The 25,087-nt window shown below is 54.8% G+C and overlaps 2 protein-coding genes across 2 annotated transcripts; both read right to left on the bottom strand.

Moving 5' to 3' along the window:
• Nucleotides 1–5,602: 5,602 nt before the first annotated feature.
• Nucleotides 5,603–7,410, bottom strand: LOC145529960 (uncharacterized). Its single transcript, XM_081550734.1, has 3 exons — nt 7,226–7,410; nt 6,514–6,826; nt 5,603–6,263 (listed from the first exon to the last, which is right to left on the bottom strand). Exons 1-3 carry the CDS (start codon nt 7,358–7,360, stop codon nt 5,635–5,637), a joined length of 1,077 nt encoding a protein of 358 aa, XP_081406860.1. The 5' UTR covers nt 7,361–7,410; the 3' UTR covers nt 5,603–5,634.
• A 13,494-nt stretch (nt 7,411–20,904) lies between these two features.
• LOC145529898 (uncharacterized) lies at nt 20,905–24,305 on the bottom strand. The gene is made up of 3 exons (XM_081550660.1): nt 22,520–24,305; nt 21,808–22,120; nt 20,905–21,557 (listed from the first exon to the last, which is right to left on the bottom strand). The coding sequence occupies exons 1-3, from the start codon at nt 22,754–22,756 to the stop codon at nt 20,929–20,931; spliced, it is 1,179 nt and encodes a 392-aa protein (XP_081406786.1). The 5' UTR covers nt 22,757–24,305; the 3' UTR covers nt 20,905–20,928.
• Nucleotides 24,306–25,087: the final 782 nt, after the last annotated feature.

Raw genomic sequence — 25,087 nt, forward strand, 5'->3', positions numbered from 1 at the left:
ACCAGGCTCCTTCTTCTCATAAGTGGTGTGGCCCTGGACAAGCGTATGCCCCTCAGGGTTTCCCCAGTCTCTCCATCTGCAGAGTGGGGGTCATTCTCCCATCTGCTTCCTAGTTCTGTCGGCCTACGAGCAGCTCCATGCCTTTCCACCTGGGGCCGATATCACGTGGAGCTTGTGCGCTGAGACTTCAGAAAGAAAGACTCCATCCAGGGCTGACACAGCACAGAATGGGGCAGAACGAGGCCTGGATGCGCCGTGGTACCCAGGAAAAGGCACTCCCCCTCCTGACTGTTTTGAGACCCCGCATCCAAGTTGGAGGACCGAAAGGAAGACTCGAAGGTCTCCCTCTCTTATAGAAAAGAGTAGCCAACTTTCTGGTCCTCTGTTTCCATTGAGATTCTGTTCAAGTGTCCCAGCTCGGCTTCTGCGGGTGGCTGAGCTTCTAAGGGCTCCCTGCGTTCTTGTCTTTTCCTCTCCAAACCTTCCGTCCTTTTCCCCCTTCTGGGGTGGATGGGCGCTGTCGTTGCTTCTACCTTCGAGACAGATTGATGAAAAGTCTGGACCGTCGATTCCTTTCCTCTCTCTGGTTCCGTGTCTCTCTCTGGCTCTGTCCCTCTCTTTTCCCTTCTCGATTCAGTCTGTGTCTTCCTCTTTCTCTCTCGTGTGTGGATGGATGGATGCTAGGAATGCACATGTATATGATTAGATGAGGGTTATGTTTTAGGGATAGGTTAGAGGGAGAGAAAGGCTTTAGGTCGGAGTTGGTCATGGGGGAAGGGTCAAGGGTGGTGGTGGTGTTTCTTGGAATCTGAGTGCTGTGCATTCTTCGTCTCTTTCCATATGAACCCCTTCTCAGATACACCACTTGCAAGGAGTCTCTCATGTTCCGTTTCCTATCTTTTGCATTTCTGAATGCTTAGCTTCTCTGTTGTGAAGAGGTTCCATTGGATGGAAACCCGTTGGCGTACTTCGTTTTCCTCTTTCCCTTACTTGAAGAGACCCATTTCTACCTCCGCCCAGCAAATGGCAAGGAGACTCTGATGTTAAGGAGCCTTTGACCTACGCTTCTTTCTAGCTATCTCATGATATCAGTCTTTAGGGTGAGGTTTTTCCCCGATATTGAGGTGGTGTGAGATCAAAACCAATAGCGTTCTTCAGATGTAGCTGTCTGGTTTTCCCATGGACATTTATTGAAGAGGCTTTCTTGTTCCCATTTGGATATTCTCCCCTTCTGTGTCAGAGATGAGTTGACCATGGATGCTGGGGTTTGTTTCTGGACCCTCAACTTTATTCCATCGATCTGGATCTGTGTGTGTTGTTGTATTCCCAATAGCATACTGTCCTGCTGCTGCCGCTGCGGCTAAGTCACTTCAGTCGTGCCTGACTCTGTGCGACCCCATGGCCTGCAGCCTACCAGGCTCCTCCGTCCATGGCATTTTCCAGGCAAGAGTACTTGAGTGGGTCGCCATCGCCTTCTCCGATACTCTCCTGAGGATCCTAGTTTGGTCGTCTAATTTCCTTTCACACAACCTTGGATGTCCGTATCGGGGCTTTTTCGTCGGATTGTATTGACAATTTAGGCTCTTTTCTGTTTCCGTACCCCTTTTGCAATTCTTTGTTCGGTGCGAAAATGCATTGGCATTTTGGGAGGAATAGCATCGAAGCTGTGGATTGCCTTGTGGGGCTGTGACATCATTTTCCCAATAGGAATTCTTTCAAGCCCTGAGCACAGCTTCTCTTTCCAGTGGTTGGTGTGGGCTTGATCTTCCTTCTTCCATCTCTCGCCGTTTTGTCAGGACAGGTCCTTCCTTCCCTTCTGGGTTAGATGGACTCGTGGGTATCACTTCAGTGAATGGCATTGTCAGTGGGGGTGATAATTCCCTTCTCATTGGAAGACTTTGCTGTGAGTATTAGAAATGCAAGTGATTTCTCTTCCCCTTCCTCCCTGTCCATCTCTCAGAGCCACCGGGAAACAGAGGCCTCATCCAGGGTCACACAGGCCTGAGGGAGTGCAACTAGACTGTTGTTTCTCCAGGCCCTCAGTGCTGGACATCATCCGGGATACTCTGTGTGTGTCTTCCTCAGTCTGCTGTCCCTTCAGACCTTTCCCTAGTTTTCACAGGCTTGTCGTGTTGGTGTTCTTTGTCTGTTTGGAGACACATCCTTGAGAAGCTTTGTGTTTCCACTCATTCGTCTCGCGATGTATGACCTGTCTTTTGCTTTTGTAATGAGGTCTTTCCCACAGTAGATATCTTTGATTTTGCAAAGTCCACTGTATTCTCTGGGTTGTTTTGTGAGCTGCCTTTTCGTTTTGTGTGTGAAGACTCAAAGCACATGTCCGGTTTCTGCTCATTGCTCTTCTAGATTTGTGACAAGTTTTCATGGAAACTTTGTCTAGGGATAACTGGAAGTGAACTCGGTGTAAGGTGTCAAGTCTCCATCTCCATTCATGTCATGCCCTGCAGTTTCCAATTCCCTGTTCCTGAGTGGTTTTGGAGACCTTGTGGGAAGTTTGGTTGCATCGGAGTTTGCGTTTCCACCTTGAGTAGATTCACACTGTTCTGCCCTCAGGGACACTGTCAAGGGGGAGTGAGGAGCTGCCTGCACTTCCAGCAGTGACCACACGGTGGGGCGAGTGCTGCTCTCCCCTCTGGGAGCCCCAGGCCACAGGCATCCCAGTGAGGAGCCAGCTCTGTGCTCAGCTGAAAGGAGTTAGTCTCTCAGGAGCCTCTGAGCCCTTGCCTTTGGATCACCCAGGGTGGGCATTTGCTGTGACAGAAAAAATTGCCCTGAATTCCATGGACGGAAGAGCCTGGCTGTGTGGAGTTCGTGAGTTGCCGTGAATCAGACACAACTGAGGACACAAAAATTCAATAGACTAAAACACTTTTTGGGGGTGGGGGGAGTGAAAGGGGGTGATGTGGGGTTTTTTGTCTTATATAATAGCCGAGGGAAATCTAGTTTAAACCTAAATTCACATAGATGGGAAAGGTATAGCTCTCCGTCACCCTATTAAAAAAAAAAAAAAAAAAAACGACTTCACTTTTCTGAAAGCTTATTTAGTAGCTTCCTTGAGCAGTTCATTGTGAAGGATTTTTTTTTTTTTCTGTGACATTGGCCTCATTAAAATGTACGGTTTGCCTTTACTGGATAATTTTGTTCATTGGTTTGTTAGGGAATCTTGGTAATATTTGAGTTTCCTGGGGAGTATGGTCACATGACCTGGCCCTGGCCAATCGGTGCGTTCCACCTCCCTGGCCACTGTGATTGGCTCCGGACTGGGGCAGTGCCCAATCGGGGCCCAGGGCCGGGCCTCACGTTGGAAGCCAGGGGAAGACGAGCTCTCGTCCTGCTGGGGTAGGGGAAGGGGTGGGGCCGGGGGAGGTCAGGCTCCAGCAGTGGGAGGGGCTTGAGGTCCGCCTGCGGCAGTTGGTGACCTTCCTGCTCCCCTCAGGGCAGAGCCGCCGGCCTGAGAATGAGGGCGCTGCTGAGCCCAAGGCGCTGGGATGGCCCGCTGCTGCTGTGGTCCCAGAGCTCCACCCGAGACCTGAGGGAGGCCGTCTGCCCGTGAGTCCTCTCCCGCTTGTCTGTCAGCTTGTTTGAACCATGCTGGGTTTTCTGCCCAGCTGGCTAAGGGGAGTCCCTGGAAATGCAAGGGTGTGGGTTTTGGCAGACTTCAGGGAAGACATGCCAGATGAGCCTGGGAGACTCCAGCTTAATCTGGATTCAGGAGATATCTCTTCGGGCCAGCTAGTAATTGTAGGATAAGCCTAATGAGTCTTCACAGGATGAAGAGAGTAACGTGCCAAGGTAGCAATCGATGTCCTCATTCGAGAGGATGAAGCTGGTGCTCAGAGAAGGGGGGAACTTGGCCACAGCAAGGAGGTGTGCACCCAGACAGAACCCCCAGATCCGGCCATTGGAGCTCAGGGAGGCCACTGGTGTGGCTTGTCCCTGTGGCAGGGGCCGAGGCACGCAGCCCACCCTGATTCCTGCGGGGGCCTGACTTGGGAAGTGCCATCTGGTAGCTTTGAGACTCACCAAACCAAATTGCACTGGAGAGAGGAAGGACACCTTCCTTCATCCACCCCCCACCCCCGCCGGATTCCCACATACCCTGACCCCTTTCTCTTGATTTCGGAGCCATTTCCAGAGTCCCGCTCATATGACCTCATTCGAAGTGCACTGTGGACGAGCTGCCATCTGCAGCTGCTACCACAGCAGCCAAGGGCTTTAGCTCCCGAGTACCTCCCTTCCTTTGGAACTTGGGGGCCCTCTACTCCCCACTTGCACACCACAGACCTTTGCTGAGGATTGTGGGGACCCTCACTCAGTTTGCAGCACGTTGTAGCCATCCCTGTCCTCTCAATACCTCCCTTGCCACTCAGCTTGTGAGCCCCTTTGGAGCAGCGTGGCCCACCTGGCTGCAACGGAAGAGACACAGCTGACAGTGAAACAACAGCTTAGATCTGACAGCCGGAAAGCTCTGTCAAAAGGGACCTCCCTCTTCACACCGTAGAGGCTGTAGGAGCCGCCAGGCTTTCGGAAGCAGTGCAGGGGCCAAAATGACTCCACAGCCGTTTTCCTTCCTGGGGAGGGTTCTGGCTCGAGTGGGAATGGCTCAAGTCTCCTAAGGTTCTGAAAGCCCACTGTGTGCAGATTCACGGTACACAGAGAGGAGAAGGTGGAGTCCTGCCCTGGAGGTGGTCACAGCTCACGGATGAGCCAGGCAGGCAGGCAGGCAGGCAGGCAGGGCATGAGAACACCTGAGCTGCCTTCATGAGTGAATGGTGTGGGGGCAGAGGAAGAGAAGCCGGTCTGCTCCCCCATGTGGTGCCCAGGGCAGGTTGTCCCCAGAGGAAACCCTTACGACGGTGAGGACTCTCACTGCTGTTTCCCAAGGGGTTCCGTCGGTGCGTGTCTTTCCCGGAGCGGTCAGGCCGTCTCTAAAGTACACTGGCCATGGGCATTGCCTCTCCTTGGAACTTCCCACGTGTTTCTCTTTTTTATGGAACAGTGATTTTTCTAGAGGGGTTCTGGGCCACAAGGTTGTTGGGTCATTTTCTAGCCTTCTGTCGTGAAGAACGCTTTCCTGGGCGTTGGGGTGGTTTGTTGTTCCAGCTCCCTTTCTTGGCTTCTTTTGGGAGCTGGTGCAACAAGAGGAGCTCAGCCTCTGCCTTCTGGCTGAGATGTCACCCTTCAAAGAGCAATGCCTGCCTGGAGATAATGATGGCATTTGCCAAAAGGGCTTCGTTTGGCACATGATATCTTGAAAGGACGTACACCGTCCTGTCAGCTATCAAAGGCTAGTTCAAATGACATAAAAATGAGAACTCTCCAATGGAGTCTTACAGTAGGTGGAGAGTCCGAAAGAAACTCCTTCAGTCATTTCACTGAGAGTCATTGATTGGGGACACCAAGAATATAGGAAGGAATGCAGAAAGAAAAGTTGAAATTGTGTTCAGGATCGGGGGGGAGGGATGAACAGGGCGTGCTTGCCTTGAATCCAGGCTTTGTTGGGGGGTGGGGCATAAAGATCAAACGGGTCTGAAACCACAAAGTGGTGATGGTAACACAGTATCACCAGAGTCACACAACAGTGTTCCCAAATTGCAACAATGATGAAAAAGTTTACTAATCCCAACTTAACCAACAAAAATACACGAAACCATACAAAAAGTAAAACATCACCAGTAAGGTGGAAACAAACCAAATGCAAAGCAGTTCAGGGGAAAGGAACTCCATGTCCCCTGGGGGCAGACCGAGTTGACGGCGTCCACGGTGAGCCGACAGGGATGGAGGCGGCAGAGCCGACCGCTCCCCTGGACGTGGTGTTTCCGGCAAGGGCTCTGGGTCTCTGTCCAGAGCGGGGGCTCGTTCTTCCTGCAGGGGCGGGTGAGTCATCGTCGGCGTCTGGGTGTTGCGCGGGAGCCAGGGCAGGCTCTCCCTGCCGAGGCGGTGACTCCTCCTCTGCCTCGGGTTCTCCTGCCAAAGCCCGAGCAGGTACAGGTGCACGTGGAGGTGGAGGTTCTGGCTGAGGGGGTGGGACATCAGTGCCTGGGGCTGGGGGTCCTGCAGGCACGGAGATCCGATCTGCCCGGTGTGCTGGCCAGAACCCAGCTGGCCTGGTGTCTCTGCGAGGGCAAGTCTCGGTTCTCCATCTGCCCTCGGTGGATCCCTGGGTCCTGCACCTGGAGCCACCACCTCTGTAGGGACAGGTCTGGGAAGTGGAGCCTGGTTCCAGTTGGAGGCCAGTGCTAGAGCTGGGGGAGAAGCAAAGTTTGCCCACAGGCCAGCCTTGGCATGTGCGTATCCCGGGACAGAAAGCTTCCAAGAGATTCCCAAAGAATACCCAGGGTCGGATGTCTTTTGGGACTGAAGTGTGCAAGATGGGGGTGGGGGTGTGAGGCCAGCGCTTGCTGTAGGCCCAGCAGCATCTTTCGGGGACTCGTCCCTGTGTAGCTCAGCACCCCCTCCCCACACACTCCCGTGCACCAGCCCCAGCGTCCTCACCTCTGTGCTCTGGCGTGCTGGGCTCCAGGTCCTCCTGCTGCCTCAGAGGCCGGGGTTCTCGGGACTCCGGGTCGGAGCCGGGTGTGCTGAGCTCCGTGGCAGCCTCAGACTGGGCCGCCGGGTGTATCCTGGGCGGTGTCTCGGCAGCAGGCCTTCCCCGCCTCCGCTTCGCCCCCGGTGGGGCTGATGCCTCCGTGGGCACGCTCACCTGGAGCCTGCACTGGGCCTCAGGGGCGGGGGGGTGGTGCTCCGACCCCTCCCTCCGGGAGGTGGACGGGGTGTCCCCGTCCTCGGCCTCATCACGTGGGAAGCTCTGCAACGACAGTGACCGTCAGCCAGCCGTGCTGGGACTTTTCCGAGCTGGGCCTGGCCAGTGGAGCCGCTGCTTCTGCCTGCTCGAACTTCTCTTCCCAGAAGGGTCAGAGACGTGTGTCTGCTCAGATCCCCACCCGGGAGGAAAGAGACCCACCTGAGGGTGTGAGGCCAGCCTGGGCGGCCGGCGCTGCCCGCACTCTCCCCATCCCAGCCAGCCTGCTCTCCCCTGGGGTGTGGACACAACTTGCCCGTCGGCTTCTGACCCCACATCCGCCTGGGCTTCCTTGAGGGAGACACACCCCGAGAAACCCGCATCCACACACACAGGCAAAGGACCCGGTGTTTCCGGGTGGCATGGGAGAGGTGGCCTGGCCCGGCCTGGGGCTCCCCGTGTTACCTTTCTGTTTCTCCGGGCAAAGGGCCAGAGGCCTCTCGGGGGTGCCCTGAGCCAACGTTGACAGGGTGCCCACGCACACTGCCTGTGAGCTCTCCTGAGGCCCCGGCCTCTGGGCAGGGGCAAACAGCAGAACATCCTGGCAGCAAGTGATCTGGCTGGGGGCTCCTCTCCGCTCTGGAGGCCTGGATACCCGGGTTGCGGGTTCTGTTGGGTTCTGTTGCCGGCAGGTGACATCATTTCCTGGGGTTCGTGCTGAGGTCCCTTCCCCAAAGCTTCCCAAGGGAATCTCTGGGTTTCTGACTGCTCGACCACCCCCCTTAGGCCATGTGCAGGCACAGTGACAGCCACACTGCCCAGCCCACAGCCCTGGGGAGGCCTGGGTGCAGCCAGGGCCTGAGCTCCGAGGACCCCGCTGCTCTCAGACCAGGCTCCTTCTTCTCATAAGTGGTGTGGCCCTGGACAAGCGTATGCCCCTCAGGGTTTCCCCAGTCTCTCCATCTGCAGAGTGGGGGTCATTCTCCCATCTGCTTCCTAGTTCTGTCGGCCTACGAGCAGCTCCATGCCTTTCCACCTGGGGCCGATATCACGTGGAGCTTGTGCGCTGAGACTTCAGAAAGAAAGACTCCATCCAGGGCTGACACAGCACAGAATGGGGCAGAACGAGGCCTGGATGCGCCGTGGTACCCAGGAAAAGGCACTCCCCCTCCTGACTGTTTTGAGACCCCGCATCCAAGTTGGAGGACCGAAAGGAAGACTCGAAGGTCTCCCTCTCTTATAGAAAAGAGTAGCCAACTTTCTGGTCCTCTGTTTCCATTGAGATTCTGTTCAAGTGTCCCAGCTCGGCTTCTGCGGGTGGCTGAGCTTCTAAGGGCTCCCTGCGTTCTTGTCTTTTCCTCTCCAAACCTTCCGTCCTTTTCCCCCTTCTGGGGTGGATGGGCGCTGTCGTTGCTTCTACCTTCGAGACAGATTGATGAAAAGTCTGGACCGTCGATTCCTTTCCTCTCTCTGGTTCCGTGTCTCTCTCTGGCTCTGTCCCTCTCTTTTCCCTTCTCGATTCAGTCTGTGTCTTCCTCTTTCTCTCTCGTGTGTGGATGGATGGATGCTAGGAATGCACATGTATATGATTAGATGAGGGTTACGTTTTAGGGATAGGTTAGAGGGAGAGAAAGGCTTTAGGTCGGAGTTGGTCATGGGGGAAGGGTCAAGGGTGGTGGTGGTGTTTCTTGGAATCTGAGTGCTGTGCATTCTTCGTCTCTTTCCATATGAACCCCTTCTCAGATACACCACTTGCAAGGAGTCTCTCATGTTCCGTTTCCTATCTTTTGCATTTCTGAATGCTTAGCTTCTCTGTTGTGAAGAGGTTCCATTGGAAGGAAACCCGTTGGCGTACTTCGTTTTCCTCTTTCCCTTACTTGAAGAGACCCATTTCTACCTCCGCCCAGCAAATGGCAAGGAGACTCTGATGTTAAGGAGCCTTTGACCTACGCTTCTTTCTAGCTATCTCATGATATCAGTCTTTAGGGTGAGGTTTTCCCCCGATATTGAGGTGGTGTGAGATCAAAACCAATAGCGTTCTTCAGATGTAGCTGTCTGGTTTTCCCATGGACATTTATTGAAGAGGCTTTCTTGTTCCCATTTGGATATTCTCCCCTTCTGTGTCAGAGATGAGTTGACCATGGATGCCGGGGTTTGTTTCTGGACCCTCAACTTTATTCCATCGATCTGGATCTGTGTGTGTTGTTGTATTCCCAATAGCATACTGTCCTGCTGCTGCCGCTGCGGCTAAGTCACTTCAGTCGTGCCTGACTCTGTGCGACCCCATGGCCTGCAGCCTACCAGGCTCCTCCGTCCATGGCATTTTCCAGGCAAGAGTACTGGAGTGGGTCGCCATCGCCTTCTCCGATACTCTCCTGAGGATCCTAGTTTGGTCGTCTAATTTCCTTTCACACAACCTTGGATGTCCGTATCGGGGCTTTTTCGTCGGATTGTATTGACAATTTAGGCTCTTTTCTGTTTCCGTACCCCTTTTGCAATTCTTTGTTCGGTGCGAAAATGCATTGGCATTTTGGGAGGAATAGCATCGAAGCTGTGGATTGCCTTGTGGGGCTGTGCCATCATTTTCCCAATAGGAATTCTTTCAAGCCCTGAGCACAGCTTCTCTTTCCAGTGGTTGGTGTGGGCTTGATCTTCCTTCTTCCATCTCTCGCCGTTTTGTCAGGACAGGTCCTTCCTTCCCTTCTGGGTTAGATGGACTCGTGGGTATCACTTCAGTGAATGGCATTGTCAGTGGGGGTGATAATTCCCTTCTCATTGGAAGACTTTGCTGTGAGTATTAGAAATGCAAGTGATTTCTCTTCCCCTTCCTCCCTGTCCATCTCTCAGAGCCACCGGGAAACAGAGGCCTCATCCAGGGTCACACAGGCCTGAGGGAGTGCAACTAGACTGTTGTTTCTCCAGGCCCTCAGTGCTGGACATCATCCGGGATACTCTGTGTGTGTCTTCCTCAGTCTGCTGTCCCTTCAGACCTTTCCCTAGTTTTCACAGGCTTGTCGTGTTGGTGTTCTTTGTCTGTTTGGAGACACATCCTTGAGAAGCTTTGTGTTTCCACTCATTCGTCTCGCGATGTATGACCTGTCTTTTGCTTTTGTAATGAGGTCTTTCCCACAGTAGATATCTTTGATTTTGCAAAGTCCACTGTATTCTCTGGGTTGTTTTGTGAGCTGCCTTTTCGTTTTGTGTGTGAAGACTCAAAGCACATGTCCGGTTTCTGCTCATTGCTCTTCTAGATTTGTGACAAGTTTTCATGGAAACTTTGTCTAGGGATAACTGGAAGTGAACTCGGTGTAAGGTGTCAAGTCTCCATCTCCATTCATGTCATGCCCTGCAGTTTCCAATTCCCTGTTCCTGAGTGGTTTTGGAGACCTTGTGGGAAGTTTGGTTGCATCGGAGTTTGCGTTTCCACCTTGAGTAGATTCACACTGTTCTGCCCTCAGGGACACTGTCAAGGGGGAGTGAGGAGCTGCCTGCACTTCCAGCAGTGACCACACGGTGGGGCGAGTGCTGCTCTCCCCTCTGGGAGCCCCAGGCCACAGGCATCCCAGTGAGGAGCCAGCTCTGTGCTCAGCTGAAAGGAGTTAGTCTCTCAGGAGCCTCTGAGCCCTTGCCTTTGGATCACCCAGGGTGGGCATTTGCTGTGACAGAAAAAATTGCCCTGAATTCCATGGACGGAAGAGCCTGGCTGTGTGGAGTTCGTGAGTTGCCGTGAATCAGACACAACTGAGGACACAAAAATTCAATAGACTAAAACACTTTTTGGGGGTGGGGGGAGTGAAAGGGGGTGATGTGGGGTTTTTTGTCTTATATAATAGCCGAGGGAAATCTAGTTTAAACCTAAATTCACATAGATGGGAAAGGTATAGCTCTCCGTCACCCTATTAAAAAAAAAAAAAAAAAACGACTTCACTTTTCTGAAAGCTTATTTAGTAGCTTCCTTGAGCAGTTCATTGTGAAGGATTTTTTTTTTTTCTGTGACATTGGCCTCATTAAAATGTACGGTTTGCCTTTACTGGATAATTTTGTTCATTGGTTTGTTAGGGAATCTTGGTAATATTTGAGTTTCCTGGGGAGTATGGTCACATGACCTGGCCCTGGCCAATCGGTGCGTTCCACCTCCCTGGCCACTGTGATTGGCTCCGGACTGGGGCAGTGCCCAATCGGGGCCCAGGGCCGGGCCTCACGTTGGAAGCCTGGGGAAGACGAGCTCTCGTCCTGCTGGGGTAGGGGAAGGGGTGGGGCCGGGGGAGGTCAGGCTCCAGCAGTGGGAGGGGCTTGAGGTCCGCCTGCGGCAGTTGGTGACCTTCCTGCTCCCCTCAGGGCAGAGCCGCCGGCCTGAGAATGAGGGCGCTGCTGAGCCCAAGGCGCTGGGATGGCCCGCTGCTGCTGTGGTCCCAGAGCTCCACCCGAGACCTGAGGGAGGCCGTCTGCCCGTGAGTCCTCTCCCGCTTGTCTGTCAGCTTGTTTGAACCATGCTGGGTTTTCTGCCCAGCTGGCTAAGGGGAGTCCCTGGAAATGCAAGGGTGTGGGTTTTGGCAGACTTCAGGGAAGACATGCCAGATGAGCCTGGGAGACTCCAGCTTAATCTGGATTCAGGAGATATCTCTTCGGGCCAGCTAGTAATTGTAGGATAAGCCTAATGAGTCTTCACAGGATGAAGAGAGTAACGTGCCAAGGTAGCAATCGATGTCCTCATTCGAGAGGATGAAGCTGGTGCTCAGAGAAGGGGGGAACTTGGCCACAGCAAGGAGGTGTGCACCCAGACAGAACCCCCAGATCCGGCCATTGGAGCTCAGGGAGGCCACTGGTGTGGCTTGTCCCTGTGGCAGGGGCCGAGGCACGCAGCCCACCCTGATTCCTGCGGGGGCCTGACTTGGGAAGTGCCATCTGGTAGCTTTGAGACTCACCAAACCAAATTGCACTGGAGAGAGGAAGGACACCTTCCTTCATCCACCCCCCACCCCCGCCGGATTCCCACATACCCTGACCCCTTTCTCTTGATTTCGGAGCCATTTCCAGAGTCCCGCTCATATGACCTCATTCGAAGTGCACTGTGGACGAGCTGCCATCTGCAGCTGCTACCACAGCAGCCAAGGGCTTTAGCTCCCGAGTACCTCCCTTCCTTTGGAACTTGGGGGCCCTCTACTCCCCACTTGCACACCACAGACCTTTGCTGAGGATTGTGGGGACCCTCACTCAGTTTGCAGCACGTTGTAGCCATCCCTGTCCTCTCAATACCTCCCTTGCCACTCAGCTTGTGAGCCCCTTTGGAGCAGCGTGGCCCACCTGGCTGCAACGGAAGAGACACAGCTGACAGTGAAACAACAGCTTAGATCTGACAGCCGGAAAGCTCTGTCAAAAGGGACCTCCCTCTTCACACCGTAGAGGCTGTAGGAGCCGCCAGGCTTTCGGAAGCAGTGCAGGGGCCAAAATGACTCCACAGCCGTTTTCCTTCCTGGGGAGGGTTCTGGCTCGAGTGGGAATGGCTCAAGTCTCCTAAGGTTCTGAAAGCCCACTGTGTGCAGATTCACGGTACACAGAGAGGAGAAGGTGGAGTCCTGCCCTGGAGGTGGTCACAGCTCACGGATGAGCCAGGCAGGCAGGCAGGCAGGCAGGCAGGCAGGGCATGAGAACACCTGAGCTGCCTTCATGAGTGAATGGTGTGGGGGCAGAGGAAGAGAAGCCGGTCTGCTCCCCCATGTGGTGCCCAGGGCAGGTTGTCCCCAGAGGAAACCCTTACGACGGTGAGGACTCTCACTGCTGTTTCCCAAGGGGTTCCGTCGGTGCGTGTCTTCCCCGGAGCGGTCAGGCCGTCTCTAAAGTACACTGGCCATGGGCATTGCCTCTCCTTGGAACTTCCCACGTGTTTCTCTTTTTTATGGAACAGTGATTTTTCTAGAGGGGTTCTGGGCCACAAGGTTGTTGGGTCATTTTCTAGCCTTCTGTCGTGAAGAACGCTTTCCTGGGCGTTGGGGTGGTTTGTTGTTCCAGCTCCCTTTCTTGGCTTCTTTTGGGAGCTGGTGCAACAAGAGGAGCTCAGCCTCTGCCTTCTGGCTGAGATGTCACCCTTCAAAGAGCAATGCCTGCCTGGAGATAATGATGGCATTTGCCAAAAGGGCTTCGTTTGGCACATGATATCTTGAAAGGACGTACACCGTCCTGTCAGCTATCAAAGGCTAGTTCAAATGACATAAAAATGAGAACTCTCCAATGGAGTCTTACAGTAGGTGGAGAGTCCGAAAGAAACTCCTTCAGTCATTTCACTGAGAGTCATTGATTGGGGACACCAAGAATATAGGAAGGAATGCAGAAAGAAAAGTTGAAATTGTGTTCAGGATCGGGGGGGAGGGATGAACAGGGCGTGCTTGCCTTGAATCCAGGCTTTGTTGGGGGGTGGGGCATAAAGATCAAACGGGTCTGAAACCACAAAGTGGTGATGGTAACACAGTATCACCAGAGTCACACAACAGTGTTCCCAAATTGCAACAATGATGAAAAAGTTTACTAATCCCAACTTAACCAACAAAAATACACGAAACCATACAAAAAGTAAAACATCACCAGTAAGGTGGAAACAAACCAAATGCAAAGCAGTTCAGGGGAAAGGAACTCCATGTCCCCTGGGGGCAGACCGAGTTGACGGCGTCCACGGTGAGCCGACAGGGATGGAGGCGGCAGAGCCGACCGCTCCCCTGGACGTGGTGTTTCCGGCAAGGGCTCTGGGTCTCTGTCCAGAGCGGGGGCTCGTTCTTCCTGCAGGGGCGGGTGAGTCATCGTCGGCGTCTGGGTGTTGTGCGGGAGCCAGGGCAGGCTCTCCCTGCCGAGGCGGTGACTCCTCCTCTGCCTCGGGTTCTCCTGCCAAAGCCCGAGCAGGTACAGGTGCACGTGGAGGTGGAGGTTCTGGCTGAGGGGGTGGGACATCAGTGCCTGGGGCTGGGGGTCCTGCAGGCACGGAGATCCGATCTGCCCGGTGTGCTGGCCAGAACCCAGCTGGCCTGGTGTCTCTGCGAGGGCAAGTCTCGGTTCTCCATCTGCCCTCGGTGGATCCCTGGGTCCTGCACCTGGAGCCACCACCTCTGTAGGGACAGGTCTGGGAAGTGGAGCCTGGTTCCAGTTGGAGGCCAGTGCTAGAGCTGGGGGAGAAGCAAAGTTTGCCCACAGGCCAGCCTTGGCATGTGCGTATCCCGGGACAGAAAGCTTCCAAGAGATTCCCAAAGAATACCCAGGGTCGGATGTCTTTTGGGACTGAAGTGTGCAAGATGGGGGTGGGGGTGTGAGGCCAGCGCTTGCTGCAGGCCCAGCAGCATCTTTCGGGGACTCGTCCCTGTGTAGCTCAGCACCCCCTCCCCACACACTCCCGTGCACCAGCCCCAGCGTCCTCACCTCTGTGCTCTGGCGTGCTGGGCTCCAGGTCCTCCTGCTGCCTCAGAGGCCGGGGTTCTCGGGACTCCGGGTCGGAGCCGGGTGTGCTGAGCTCCGTGGCAGCCTCAGACTGGGCCGCCGGGTGTATCCTGGGCGGTGTCTCGGCAGCAGGCCTTCCCCGCCTCCGCTTCGCCCCCGGTGGGGCTGATGCCTCCGTGGGCACGCTCACCTGGAGCCTGCACTGGGCCTCAGGGGCGGGGGGGTGGTGCTCCGACCCCTCCCTCCGGGAGGTGGACGGGGTGTCCCCGTCCTCGGCCTCATCACGTGGGAAGCTCTGCAACGACAGTGACCGTCAGCCAGCCGTGCTGGGACTTTTCCGAGCTGGGCCTGGCCAGTGGAGCCGCTGCTTCTGCCTGCTCGAACTTCTCTTCCCAGAAGGGTCAGAGACGTGTGTCTGCTCAGATCCCCACCCGGGAGGAAAGAGACCCACCTGAGGGTGTGAGGCCAGCCTGGGCGGCCGGCGCTGCCCGCACTCTCCCCATCCCAGCCAGCCTGCTCTCCCCTGGGGTGTGGACACAACTTGCCCGTCGGCTTCTGACCCCACATCCGCCTGGGCTTCCTTGAGGGAGACACACCCCGAGAAACCCGCATCCACACACACAGGCAAAGGACCCGGTGTTTCCGGGTGGCATGGGAGAGGTGGCCTGGCCCGGCCTGGGGCTCCCCGTGTTACCTTTCTGTTTCTCCGGGCAAAGGGCCAGAGGCCTCTCGGGGGTGCCCTGAGCCAACGTTGACAGGGTGCCCACGCACACTGCCTGTGAGCTCTCCTGAGGCCCCGGCCTCTGGGCAGGGGCAAACAGCAGAACATCCTGGCAGCAAGTGATCTGGCTGGGGGCTCCTCTCCGCTCTGGAGGCCTGGATACCCGGGTTGCGGGTTCTGTTGGGTTCTGTTGCCGGCAGGTGACATCATTTCCTGGGGTTCGTGCTGAGGTCCCTTCCCCAAAGCTTCCCAAGGGAATCTCTGGGTTTCTGACTGCTCGACCACCCCCCTTAGGCCATGTGCAGGCACAGTGACAGCCACACTGCCCAGCCCACAGCCCTGGGGAGGCCTGGGTGCAGCCAGGGCCTGAGCTCCGAGGACCCCGCTGCTCTCAGACCAGGCTCCTTCTTCTCATAAGTGGTGTGGCCCTGGACAAGCGTATGCCCCTCAGGGTTTCCACAGTCTCTCCATCTGCAGAGTGGGGGTCATTCTCCCATCTGCTTCCTAGTTCTGTCGGCCTACGAGCAGCTCCATGCCTTTCCACCTGGGGCCGATATCACGTGGAGCTTGTGCGCTGAGACTTCAGAAAGAAAGACTCCATCCAGGGCTGACACAGCACAGAATGGGGCAGAACGAGGCCTGGATGCGCCGTGGTACCCAGGAAAAGGCACTCCCCCTCCTGACTGTTTTGAGACCCCGCATCCAAGTTGGAGGACCGAAAGGAAGACTCGAAGGTCTCCCTCTCTTATAGAAAAGAGTAGCCAACTTTCTGGTCCTCTGTTTCCATTGAGATTCTGTTCAAGTGTCCCAGCTCGGCTTCTGCGGGTGGCTGAGCTTCTAAGGGCTCCCTGCGTTCTTGTCTTTTCCTCTCCAAACCTTCCGTCCTTTTCCCCCTTCTGGGGTGGATGGGCACTGTCGTTGCTTCTACCTTCGAGACAGATTGATGAAAAGTCTGGACCGTCGATTCCTTTCCTCTCTCTGGTTCCGTGTCTCTCTCTGGCTCTGTCCCTCTCTTTTCCCTTCTCGATTCAGTCTGTGTCTTCCTCTTTCTCTCTCGTGTGTGGATGGATGGATGCTAGGAATGCACATGTATATGATTAGATGAGGGTAATGTTTTAGGGATAGGTTAGAGGGAGAGAAAGGCTTTAGGTCGGAGTTGGTCATGGGGGAAGGGTCAAGGGTGGTGGTGGTGTTTCTTGGAATCTGAGTGCTGTGCATTCTTCGTCTCTTTCCATATGAACCCCTTCTCAGATACACCACTTGCAAGGAGTCTCTCATGTTCCGTTTCCTATCTTTTGCATTTCTGAATGCTTAGCTTCTCTGTTGTGAAGAGGTTCCATTGGAAGGAAACCCGTTGGCGTACTTCGTTTTCCTCTTTCCCTTACTTGAAGAGACCCATTTCTACCTCCGCCCAGCAAATGGCAAGGAGACTCTGATGTTAAGGAGCCTTTGACCTACGCTTCTTTCTAGCTATCTCATGATATCAGTCTTTAGGGTGAGGTTTTCCCCCGATATTGAGGTGGTGTGAGATCAAAACCAATAGCGTTCTTCAGATGTAGCTGTCTGGTTTTCCCATGGACATTTATTGAAGAGGCTTTCTTGTTCCCATTTGGATATTCTCCCCTTCTGTGTCAGAGATGAGTTGACCATGGATGCCGGGGTTTGTTTCTGGACCCTCAACTTTATTCCATCGATCTGGATCTGTGTGTGTTGTTGTATTCCCAATAGCATACTGTCCTGCTGCTGCCGCTGCGGCTAAGTCACTTCAGTCGTGCCTGACTCTGTGCGACCCCATGGCCTGCAGCCTACCAGGCTCCTCCGTCCATGGCATTTTCCAGGCAAGAGTACTGGAGTGGGTCGCCATCGCCTTCTCCGATACTCTCCTGAGGATCCTAGTTTGGTCGTCTAATTTCCTTTCACACAACCTTGGATGTCCGTATCGGGGCTTTTTCGTCGGATTGTATTGACAATTTAGGCTCTTTTCTGTTTCCGTACCCCTTTTGCAATTCTTTGTTCGGTGCGAAAATGCATTGGCATTTTGGGAGGAATAGCATCGAAGCTGTGGATTGCCTTGTGGGGCTGTGACATCATTTTCCCAATAGGAATTCTTTCAAGCCCTGAGCACAGCTTCTCTTTCCAGTGGTTGGTGTGGGCTTGATCTTCCTTCTTCCATCTCTCGCCGTTTTGTCAGGACAGGTCCTTCCTTCCCTTCTGGGTTAGATGGACTCGTGGGTATCACTTCAGTGAATGGCATTGTCAGTGGGGGTGATAATTCCCTTCTCATTGGAAGACTTTGCTGTGAGTATTAGAAATGCAAGTGATTTCTCTTCCCCTTCCTCCCTGTCCATCTCTCAGAGCCACCGGGAAACAGAGGCCTCATCCAGGGTCACACAGGCCTGAGGGAGTGCAACTAGACTGTTGTTTCTCCAGGCCCTCAGTGCTGGACATCATCCGGGATACTCTGTGTGTGTCTTCCTCAGTCTGCTGTCCCTTCAGACCTTTCCCTAGTTTTCACAGGCTTGTCGTGTTGGTGTTCTTTGTCTGTTTGGAGACACATCCTTGAGAAGCTTTGTGTTTCCACTCATTCGTCTCGCGATGTATGACCTGTCTTTTGCTTTTGTAATGAGGTCTTTCCCACAGTAGATATCTTTGATTTTGCAAAGTCCACTGTATTCTCTGGGTTGTTTTGTGAGCTTCCTTTTCGTTTTGTGTGTGAAGACTCAAAGCACATGTCCGGTTTCTGCTCATTGTTCTTCTAGATTTGTGACAAGTTTTCATGGAAACTTTGTCTAGGGATAACTGGAAGTGAACTCGGTGTAAGGTGTCAAGTCTCCATCTCCATTCATGTCATGCCCTGCAGTTTCCAATTCCCTGTTCCTGAGTGGTTTTGGAGACCTTGTGGGAAGTTTGGTTGCATCGGAGTTTGCGTTTCCACCTTGAGTAGATTCACACTGTTCTGCCCTCAGGGACACTGTCAAGGGGGAGTGAGGAGCTGCCTGCACTTCCAGCAGTGACCACACGGTGGGGCGAGTGCTGCTCTCCCCTCTGGGAGCCCCAGGCCACAGGCATCCCAGTGAGGAGCCAGCTCTGTGCTCAGCTGAAAGGAGTTAGTCTCTCAGGAGCCTCTGAGCCCTTGCCTTTGGATCACCCAGGGTGGGCATTTGCTGTGACAGAAAAAATTGCCCTGAATTCCATGGACGGAAGAGCCTGGCTGTGTGGAGTTCGTGAGTTGCCGTGAATCAGACACAACTGAGGACACAAAAATTCAATAGACTAAAACACTTTTTGGGGGTGGGGGGAGTGAAAGGGGGTGATGTGGGGTTTTTTGTCTTATATAATAGCCGAGGGAAATCTAGTTTAAACCTAAATTCACATAGATGGGAAAGGTATAGCTCTCCGTCACCCTATTAAAAAAAAAAAAAAAAAAACGACTTCACTTTTCTGAAAGCTTATTTAGTAGCTTCCTTGAGCAGTTCATTGTGAAGGATTTTTTTTTTTTTCTGTGACATTGGCCTCATTAAAATGTACGGTTTGCCTTTACTGGATAATTTTGTTCATTGGTTTGTTAGGGAATCTTGGTAATATTTGAGTTTCCTGGGGAGTATGGTCACATGACCTGGCCCTGGCCAATCGGTGCGTTCCACCTCCCTGGCCACTGTGATTGGCTCCGGACTGGGGCAGTGCCCAATCGGGGCCCAGGGCCGGGCCTCACGTTGGAAGCCAGGGGAAGACGAGCTCTCGTCCTGCTGGGGTAGGGGAAGGGGTGGGGCCGGGGGAGGTCAGGCTCCAGCAGTGGGAGGGGCTTGAGGTCCGCCTGCGGCAGTTGGTGACCTTCCTGCTCCCCTCAGGGCAGAGCCGCCGGCCTGAGAATGAGGGCGCTGCTGAGCCCAAGGCGCTGGGATGGCCCGCTGCTGCTGTGGTCCCAGAGCTCCACCCGAGACCTGAGGGAGGCCGTCTGCCCGTGAGTCCTCTCCCGCTTGTCTGTCAGCTTGTTTGCACCATGCTGGGTTTTCTGCCCAGCTGGCTAAGGGGAGTCCCTGGAAATGCAAGGGTGTGGGTTTTGGCAGACTTCAGGGAAGACATGCCAGATGAGCCTGGGAGACTCCAGCTTAATCTGGATTCAGGAGATATCTCTTCGGGCCAGCTAGTAATTGTAGGATAAGCCTAATGAGTCTTCACAGGATGAAGAGAGTAACGTGCCAAGGTAGCAATCGATGTCCTCATTCGAGAGGATGAAGCTGGTGCTCAGAGAAGGGGGGAACTTGGCCACAGCAAGGAGGTGTGCACCCAGACAGAACCCCCAGATCCGGCCATTGGAGCTCAGGGAGGCCACTGGTGTGGCTTGTCCCTGTGGCAGGGGCCGAGGCACGCAGCCCACCCTGATTCCTGCGGGGGCCTGACTTGGGAAGTGCCATCTGGTAGCTTTGAGACTCACCAAACCAAATTGCACTGGAGAGAGGAAGGACACCTTCCTTCATCCACCCCCCACCCCCGCCGGATTCCCACATACCCTGACCCCTTTCTCTTGATTTCGGAGCCATTTCCAGAGTCCCGCTCATATGACCTCATTCGAAGTGCACTGTGGACGAGCTGCCATCTGCAGCTGCTACCACAGCAGCCAAGGGCTTTAGCTCCCGAGTACCTCCCTTCCTTTGGAACTTGGGGGCCCTCTACTCCCCACTTGCACACCACAGACCTTTGCTGAGGATTGTGGGGACCCTCACTCAGTTTGCAGCACGTTGTAGCCATCCCTGTCCTCTCAATACCTCCCTTGCCACTCAGCTTGTGAGCCCCTTTGGAGCAGCGTGGCCCACCTGGCTGCAACGGAAGAGACACAGCTGACAGTGAAACAACAGCTTAGATCTGACAGCCGGAAAGCTCTGTCAAAAGGGACCTCCCTCTTCACACCGTAGAGGCTGAAGGAGCCACCAGGCTTTTGGAACCAGTGCAGGGGCCAAAATGACTCCACAGCCGTTTTCCTTCCTGGGGAGGGTTCTGGCTCGAGTGGGAATGGCTCAAGTCTCCTAAGGTTCTGAAAGCCCACTGTGTGCAGATTCACGGTACACAGAGAGGAGAAGGTGGAGTCCTGCCCTGGAGGTGGTCACAGCTCACGGATGAGCCAGGCAGGCAGGCAGGCAGGCAGGCAGGGCATGAGAACACCTGAGCTGCCTTCATGAGTGAATGGTGTGGGGGCAGAGGAAGAGAAGCCGGTCTGCTCCCCCATGTGGTGCCCAGGGCAGGTTGTCCCCAGAGGAAACCCTTACGACGGTGAGGACTCTCACTGCTGTTTCCCAAGGGGTTCCGTCGGTGCGTGTCTTCCCCGGAGCGGTCAGGCCGTCTCTAAAGTACACTGGCCATGGGCATTGCCTCTCCTTGGAACTTCCCACGTGTTTCTCTTTTTTATGGAACAGTGATTTTTCTAGAGGGGTTCTGGGCCACAAGGTTGTTGGGTCATTTTCTAGCCTTCTGTCGTGAAGAACGCTTTCCTGGGCATTGGGGTGGTTTGTTGTTCCAGCTCCCTTTCTTGGCTTCTTTTGGGAGCTGGTGCAACAAGAGGAGCTCAGCCTCTGCCTTCTGGCTGAGATGTCACCCTTCAAACAGCAATGCCTGCCTGGAGATAATGATGGCATTTGCCAACAGGGCTTCGTTTGGCACATGATATCTTGAAAGGACGTACACCGTCCTGTCAGCTATCAAAGGCTAGTTCAAATGACATAAAAATGAGAACTCTCCAATGGAGTCTTACAGTAGGTGGAGAGTCCGAAAGAAACTCCTTCAGTCATTTCACTGAGAGTCATTGATTGGGGACACCAAGAATATAGGAAGGAATGCAGAAAGAAAAGTTGAAATTGTGTTCAGGATCGGGGGGGAGGGATGAACAGGGCGTGCTTGCCTTGAATCCAGGCTTTGTTGGGGGGTGGGGCATAAAGATCAAACGGGTCTGAAACCACAAAGTGGTGATGGTAACACAGTATCACCAGAGTCACACAACAGTGTTCCCAAATTGCAACAATGATGAAAAAGTTTACTAATCCCAACTTAACCAACAAAAATACACGAAACCATACAAAAAGTAAAACATCACCAGTAAGGTGGAAACAAACCAAATGCAAAGCAGTTCAGGGGAAAGGAACTCCATGTCCCCTGGGGGCAGACCGAGTTGACGGCGTCCACGGTGAGCCGACAGGGATGGAGGCGGCAGAGCCGACCGCTCCCCTGGACGTGGTGTTTCCGGCAAGGGCTCTGGGTCTCTGTCCAGAGCGGGGGCTCGTTCTTCCTGCAGGGGCGGGTGAGTCATCGTCGGCGTCTGGGTGTTGCGCGGGAGCCAGGGCAGGCTCTCCCTGCCGAGGCGGTGACTCCTCCTCTGCCTCGGGTTCTCCTGCCAAAGCCCGAGCAGGTACAGGTGCACGTGGAGGTGGAGGTTCTGGCTGAGGGGGTGGGACATCAGTGCCTGGGGCTGGGGGTCCTGCAGGCACGGAGATCCGATCTGCCCGGTGTGCTGGCCAGAACCCAGCTGGCCTGGTGTCTCTGCGAGGGCAAGTCTCGGTTCTCCATCTGCCCTCGGTGGATCCCTGGGTCCTGCACCTGGAGCCACCACCTCTGTAGGGACAGGTCTGGGAAGTGGAGCCTGGTTCCAGTTGGAGGCCAGTGCTAGAGCTGGGGGAGAAGCAAAGTTTGCCCACAGGCCAGCCTTGGCATGTGCGTATCCCGGGACAGAAAGCTTCCAAGAGATTCCCAAAGAATACCCAGGGTCGGATGTCTTTTGGGACTGAAGTGTGCAAGATGGGGGTGGGGGTGTGAGGCCAGCGCTTGCTGTAGGCCCAGCAGCATCTTTCGGGGACTCGTCCCTGTGTAGCTCAGCACCCCCTCCCCACACACTCCCGTGCACCAGCCCCAGCGTCCTCACCTCTGTGCTCTGGCGTGCTGGGCTCCAGGTCCTCCTGCTGCCTCAGAGGCCGGGGTTCTCGGGACTCCGGGTCGGAGCCGGGTGTGCTGAGCTCCGTGGCAGCCTCAGACTGGGCCGCCGGGTGTATCCTGGGCGGTGTCTCGGCAGCAGGCCTTCCCCGCCTCCGCTTCGCCCCCGGTGGGGCTGATGCCTCCGTGGGCACGCTCACCTGGAGCCTGCACTGGGCCTCAGGGGCGGGGGGGTGGTGCTCCGACCCCTCCCTCCGGGAGGTGGACGGGGTGTCCCCGTCCTCGGCCTCATCACGTGGGAAGCTCTGCAACGACAGTGACCGTCAGCCAGCCGTGCTGGGACTTTTCCGAGCTGGGCCTGGCCAGTGGAGCCGCTGCTTCTGCCTGCTCGAACTTCTCTTCCCAGAAGGGTCAGAGACGTGTGTCTGCTCAGATCCCCACCCGGGAGGAAAGAGACCCACCTGAGGGTGTGAGGCCAGCCTGGGCGGCCGGCGCTGCCCGCACTCTCCCCATCCCAGCCAGCCTGCTCTCCCCTGGGGTGTGGACACAACTTGCCCGTCGGCTTCTGACCCCACATCCGCCTGGGCTTCCTTGAGGGAGACACACCCCGAGAAACCCGCATCCACACACACAGGCAAAGGACCCGGTGTTTCCGGGTGGCATGGGAGAGGTGGCCTGGCCCGGCCTGGGGCTCCCCGTGTTACCTTTCTGTTTCTCCGGGCAAAGGGCCAGAGGCCTCTCGGGGGTGCCCTGAGCCAACGTTGACAGGGTGCCCACGCACACTGCCTGTGAGCTCTCCTGAGGCCCCGGCCTCTGGGCAGGGGCAAACAGCAGAACATCCTGGCAGCAAGTGATCTGGCTGGGGGCTCCTCTCCGCTCTGGAGGCCTGGATACCCGGGTTGCGGGTTCTGTTGGGTTCTGTTGCCGGCAGGTGACATCATTTCCTGGGGTTCGTGCTGAGGTCCCTTCCCCAAAGCTTCCCAAGGGAATCTCTGGGTTTCTGACTGCTCGACCACCCCCCTTAGGCCATGTGCAGGCACAGTGACAGCCACACTGCCCAGCCCACAGCCCTGGGGAGGCCTGGGTGCAGCCAGGGCCTGAGCTCCGAGGACCCCGCTGCTCTCAGACCAGGCTCCTTCTTCTCATAAGTGGTGTGGCCCTGGACAAGCGTATGCCCCTCAGGGTTTCCCCAGTCTCTCCATCTGCAGAGTGGGGGTCATTCTCCCATCTGCTTCCTAGTTCTGTCGGCCTACGAGCAGCTCCATGCCTTTCCACCTGGGGCCGATATCACGTGGAGCTTGTGCGCTGAGACTTCAGAAAGAAAGACTCCATCCAGGGCTGACACAGCACAGAATGGGGCAGAACGAGGCCTGGATGCGCCGTGGTACCCAGGAAAAGGCACTCCCCCTCCTGACTGTTTTGAGACCCCGCATCCAAGTTGGAGGACCGAAAGGAAGACTCGAAGGTCTCCCTCTCTTATAGAAAAGAGTAGCCAACTTTCTGGTCCTCTGTTTCCATTGAGATTCTGTTCAAGTGTCCCAGCTCGGCTTCTGCGGGTGGCTGAGCTTCTAAGGGCTCCCTGCGTTCTTGTCTTTTCCTCTCCAAACCTTCCGTCCTTTTCCCCCTTCTGGGGTGGATGGGCGCTGTCGTTGCTTCTACCTTCGAGACAGATTGATGAAAAGTCTGGACCGTCGATTCCTTTCCTCTCTCTGGTTCCGTGTCTCTCTCTGGCTCTGTCCCTCTCTTTTCCCTTCTCGATTCAGTCTGTGTCTTCCTCTTTCTCTCTCGTGTGTGGATGGATGGATGCTAGGAATGCACATGTATATGATTAGATGAGGGTTATGTTTTAGGGATAGGTTAGAGGGAGAGAAAGGCTTTAGGTCGGAGTTGGTCATGGGGGAAGGGTCAAGGGTGGTGGTGGTGTTTCTTGGAATCTGAGTGCTGTGCATTCTTCGTCTCTTTCCATATGAACCCCTTCTCAGATACACCACTTGCAAGGAGTCTCTCATGTTCCGTTTCCTATCTTTTGCATTTCTGAATGCTTAGCTTCTCTGTTGTGAAGAGGTTCCATTGGATGGAAACCCGTTGGCGTACTTCGTTTTCCTCTTTCCCTTACTTGAAGAGACCCATTTCTACCTCCGCCCAGCAAATGGCAAGGAGACTCTGATGTTAAGGAGCCTTTGACCTACGCTTCTTTCTAGCTATCTCATGATATCAGTCTTTAGGGTGAGGTTTTTCCCCGATATTGAGGTGGTGTGAGATCAAAACCAATAGCGTTCTTCAGATGTAGCTGTCTGGTTTTCCCATGGACATTTATTGAAGAGGCTTTCTTGTTCCCATTTGGATATTCTCCCCTTCTGTGTCAGAGATGAGTTGACCATGGGTGCCGGGGTTTGTTTCTGGACCCTCAACTTTATTCCATCGATCTGGATCTGTGTGTGTTGTTGTATTCCCAATAGCATACTGTCCTGCTGCTGCCGCTGCGGCTAAGTCACTTCAGTCGTGCCTGACTCTGTGCGACCCCATGGCCTGCAGCCTACCAGGCTCCTCCGTCCATGGCATTTTCCAGGCAAGAGTACTGGAGTGGGTCGCCATCGCCTTCTCCGATACTCTCCTGAGGATCCTAGTTTGGTCGTCTAATTTCCTTTCACACAACCTTGGATGTCCGTATCGGGGCTTTTTCGTCGGATTGTATTGACAATTTAGGCTCTTTTCTGTTTCCGTACCCCTTTTGCAATTCTTTGTTCGGTGCGAAAATGCATTGGCCTTTTGGGAGGAATAGCATCGAAGCTGTGGATTGCCTTGTGGGGCTGTGACATCATTTTCCCAATAGGAATTCTTTCAAGCCCTGAGCACAGCTTCTCTTTCCAGTGGTTGGTGTGGGCTTGATCTTCCTTCTTCCATCTCTCGCCGTTTTGTCAGGACAGGTCCTTCCTTCCCTTCTGGGTTAGATGGACTCGTGGGTATCACTTCAGTGAATGGCATTGTCAGTGGGGGTGATAATTCCCTTCTCATTGGAAGACTTTGCTGTGAGTATTAGAAATGCAAGTGATTTCTCTTCCCCTTCCTCCCTGTCCATCTCTCAGAGCCACCGGGAAACAGAGGCCTCATCCAGGGTCACACAGGCCTGAGGGAGTGCAACTAGACTGTTGTTTCTCCAGGCCCTCAGTGCTGGACATCATCCGGGATACTCTGTGTGTGTCTTCCTCAGTCTGCTGTCCCTTCAGACCTTTCCCTAGTTTTCACAGGCTTGTCGTGTTGGTGTTCTTTGT

The sequence above is a fragment of the Giraffa tippelskirchi genome, chromosome 12 (genome assembly GCF_054371585.1).
Source record: "Giraffa tippelskirchi isolate mGirTip1 chromosome 12, T2T-mGirTip1v1.2.pri, whole genome shotgun sequence".
NCBI lineage: Eukaryota > Metazoa > Chordata > Mammalia > Artiodactyla > Giraffidae > Giraffa > Giraffa tippelskirchi.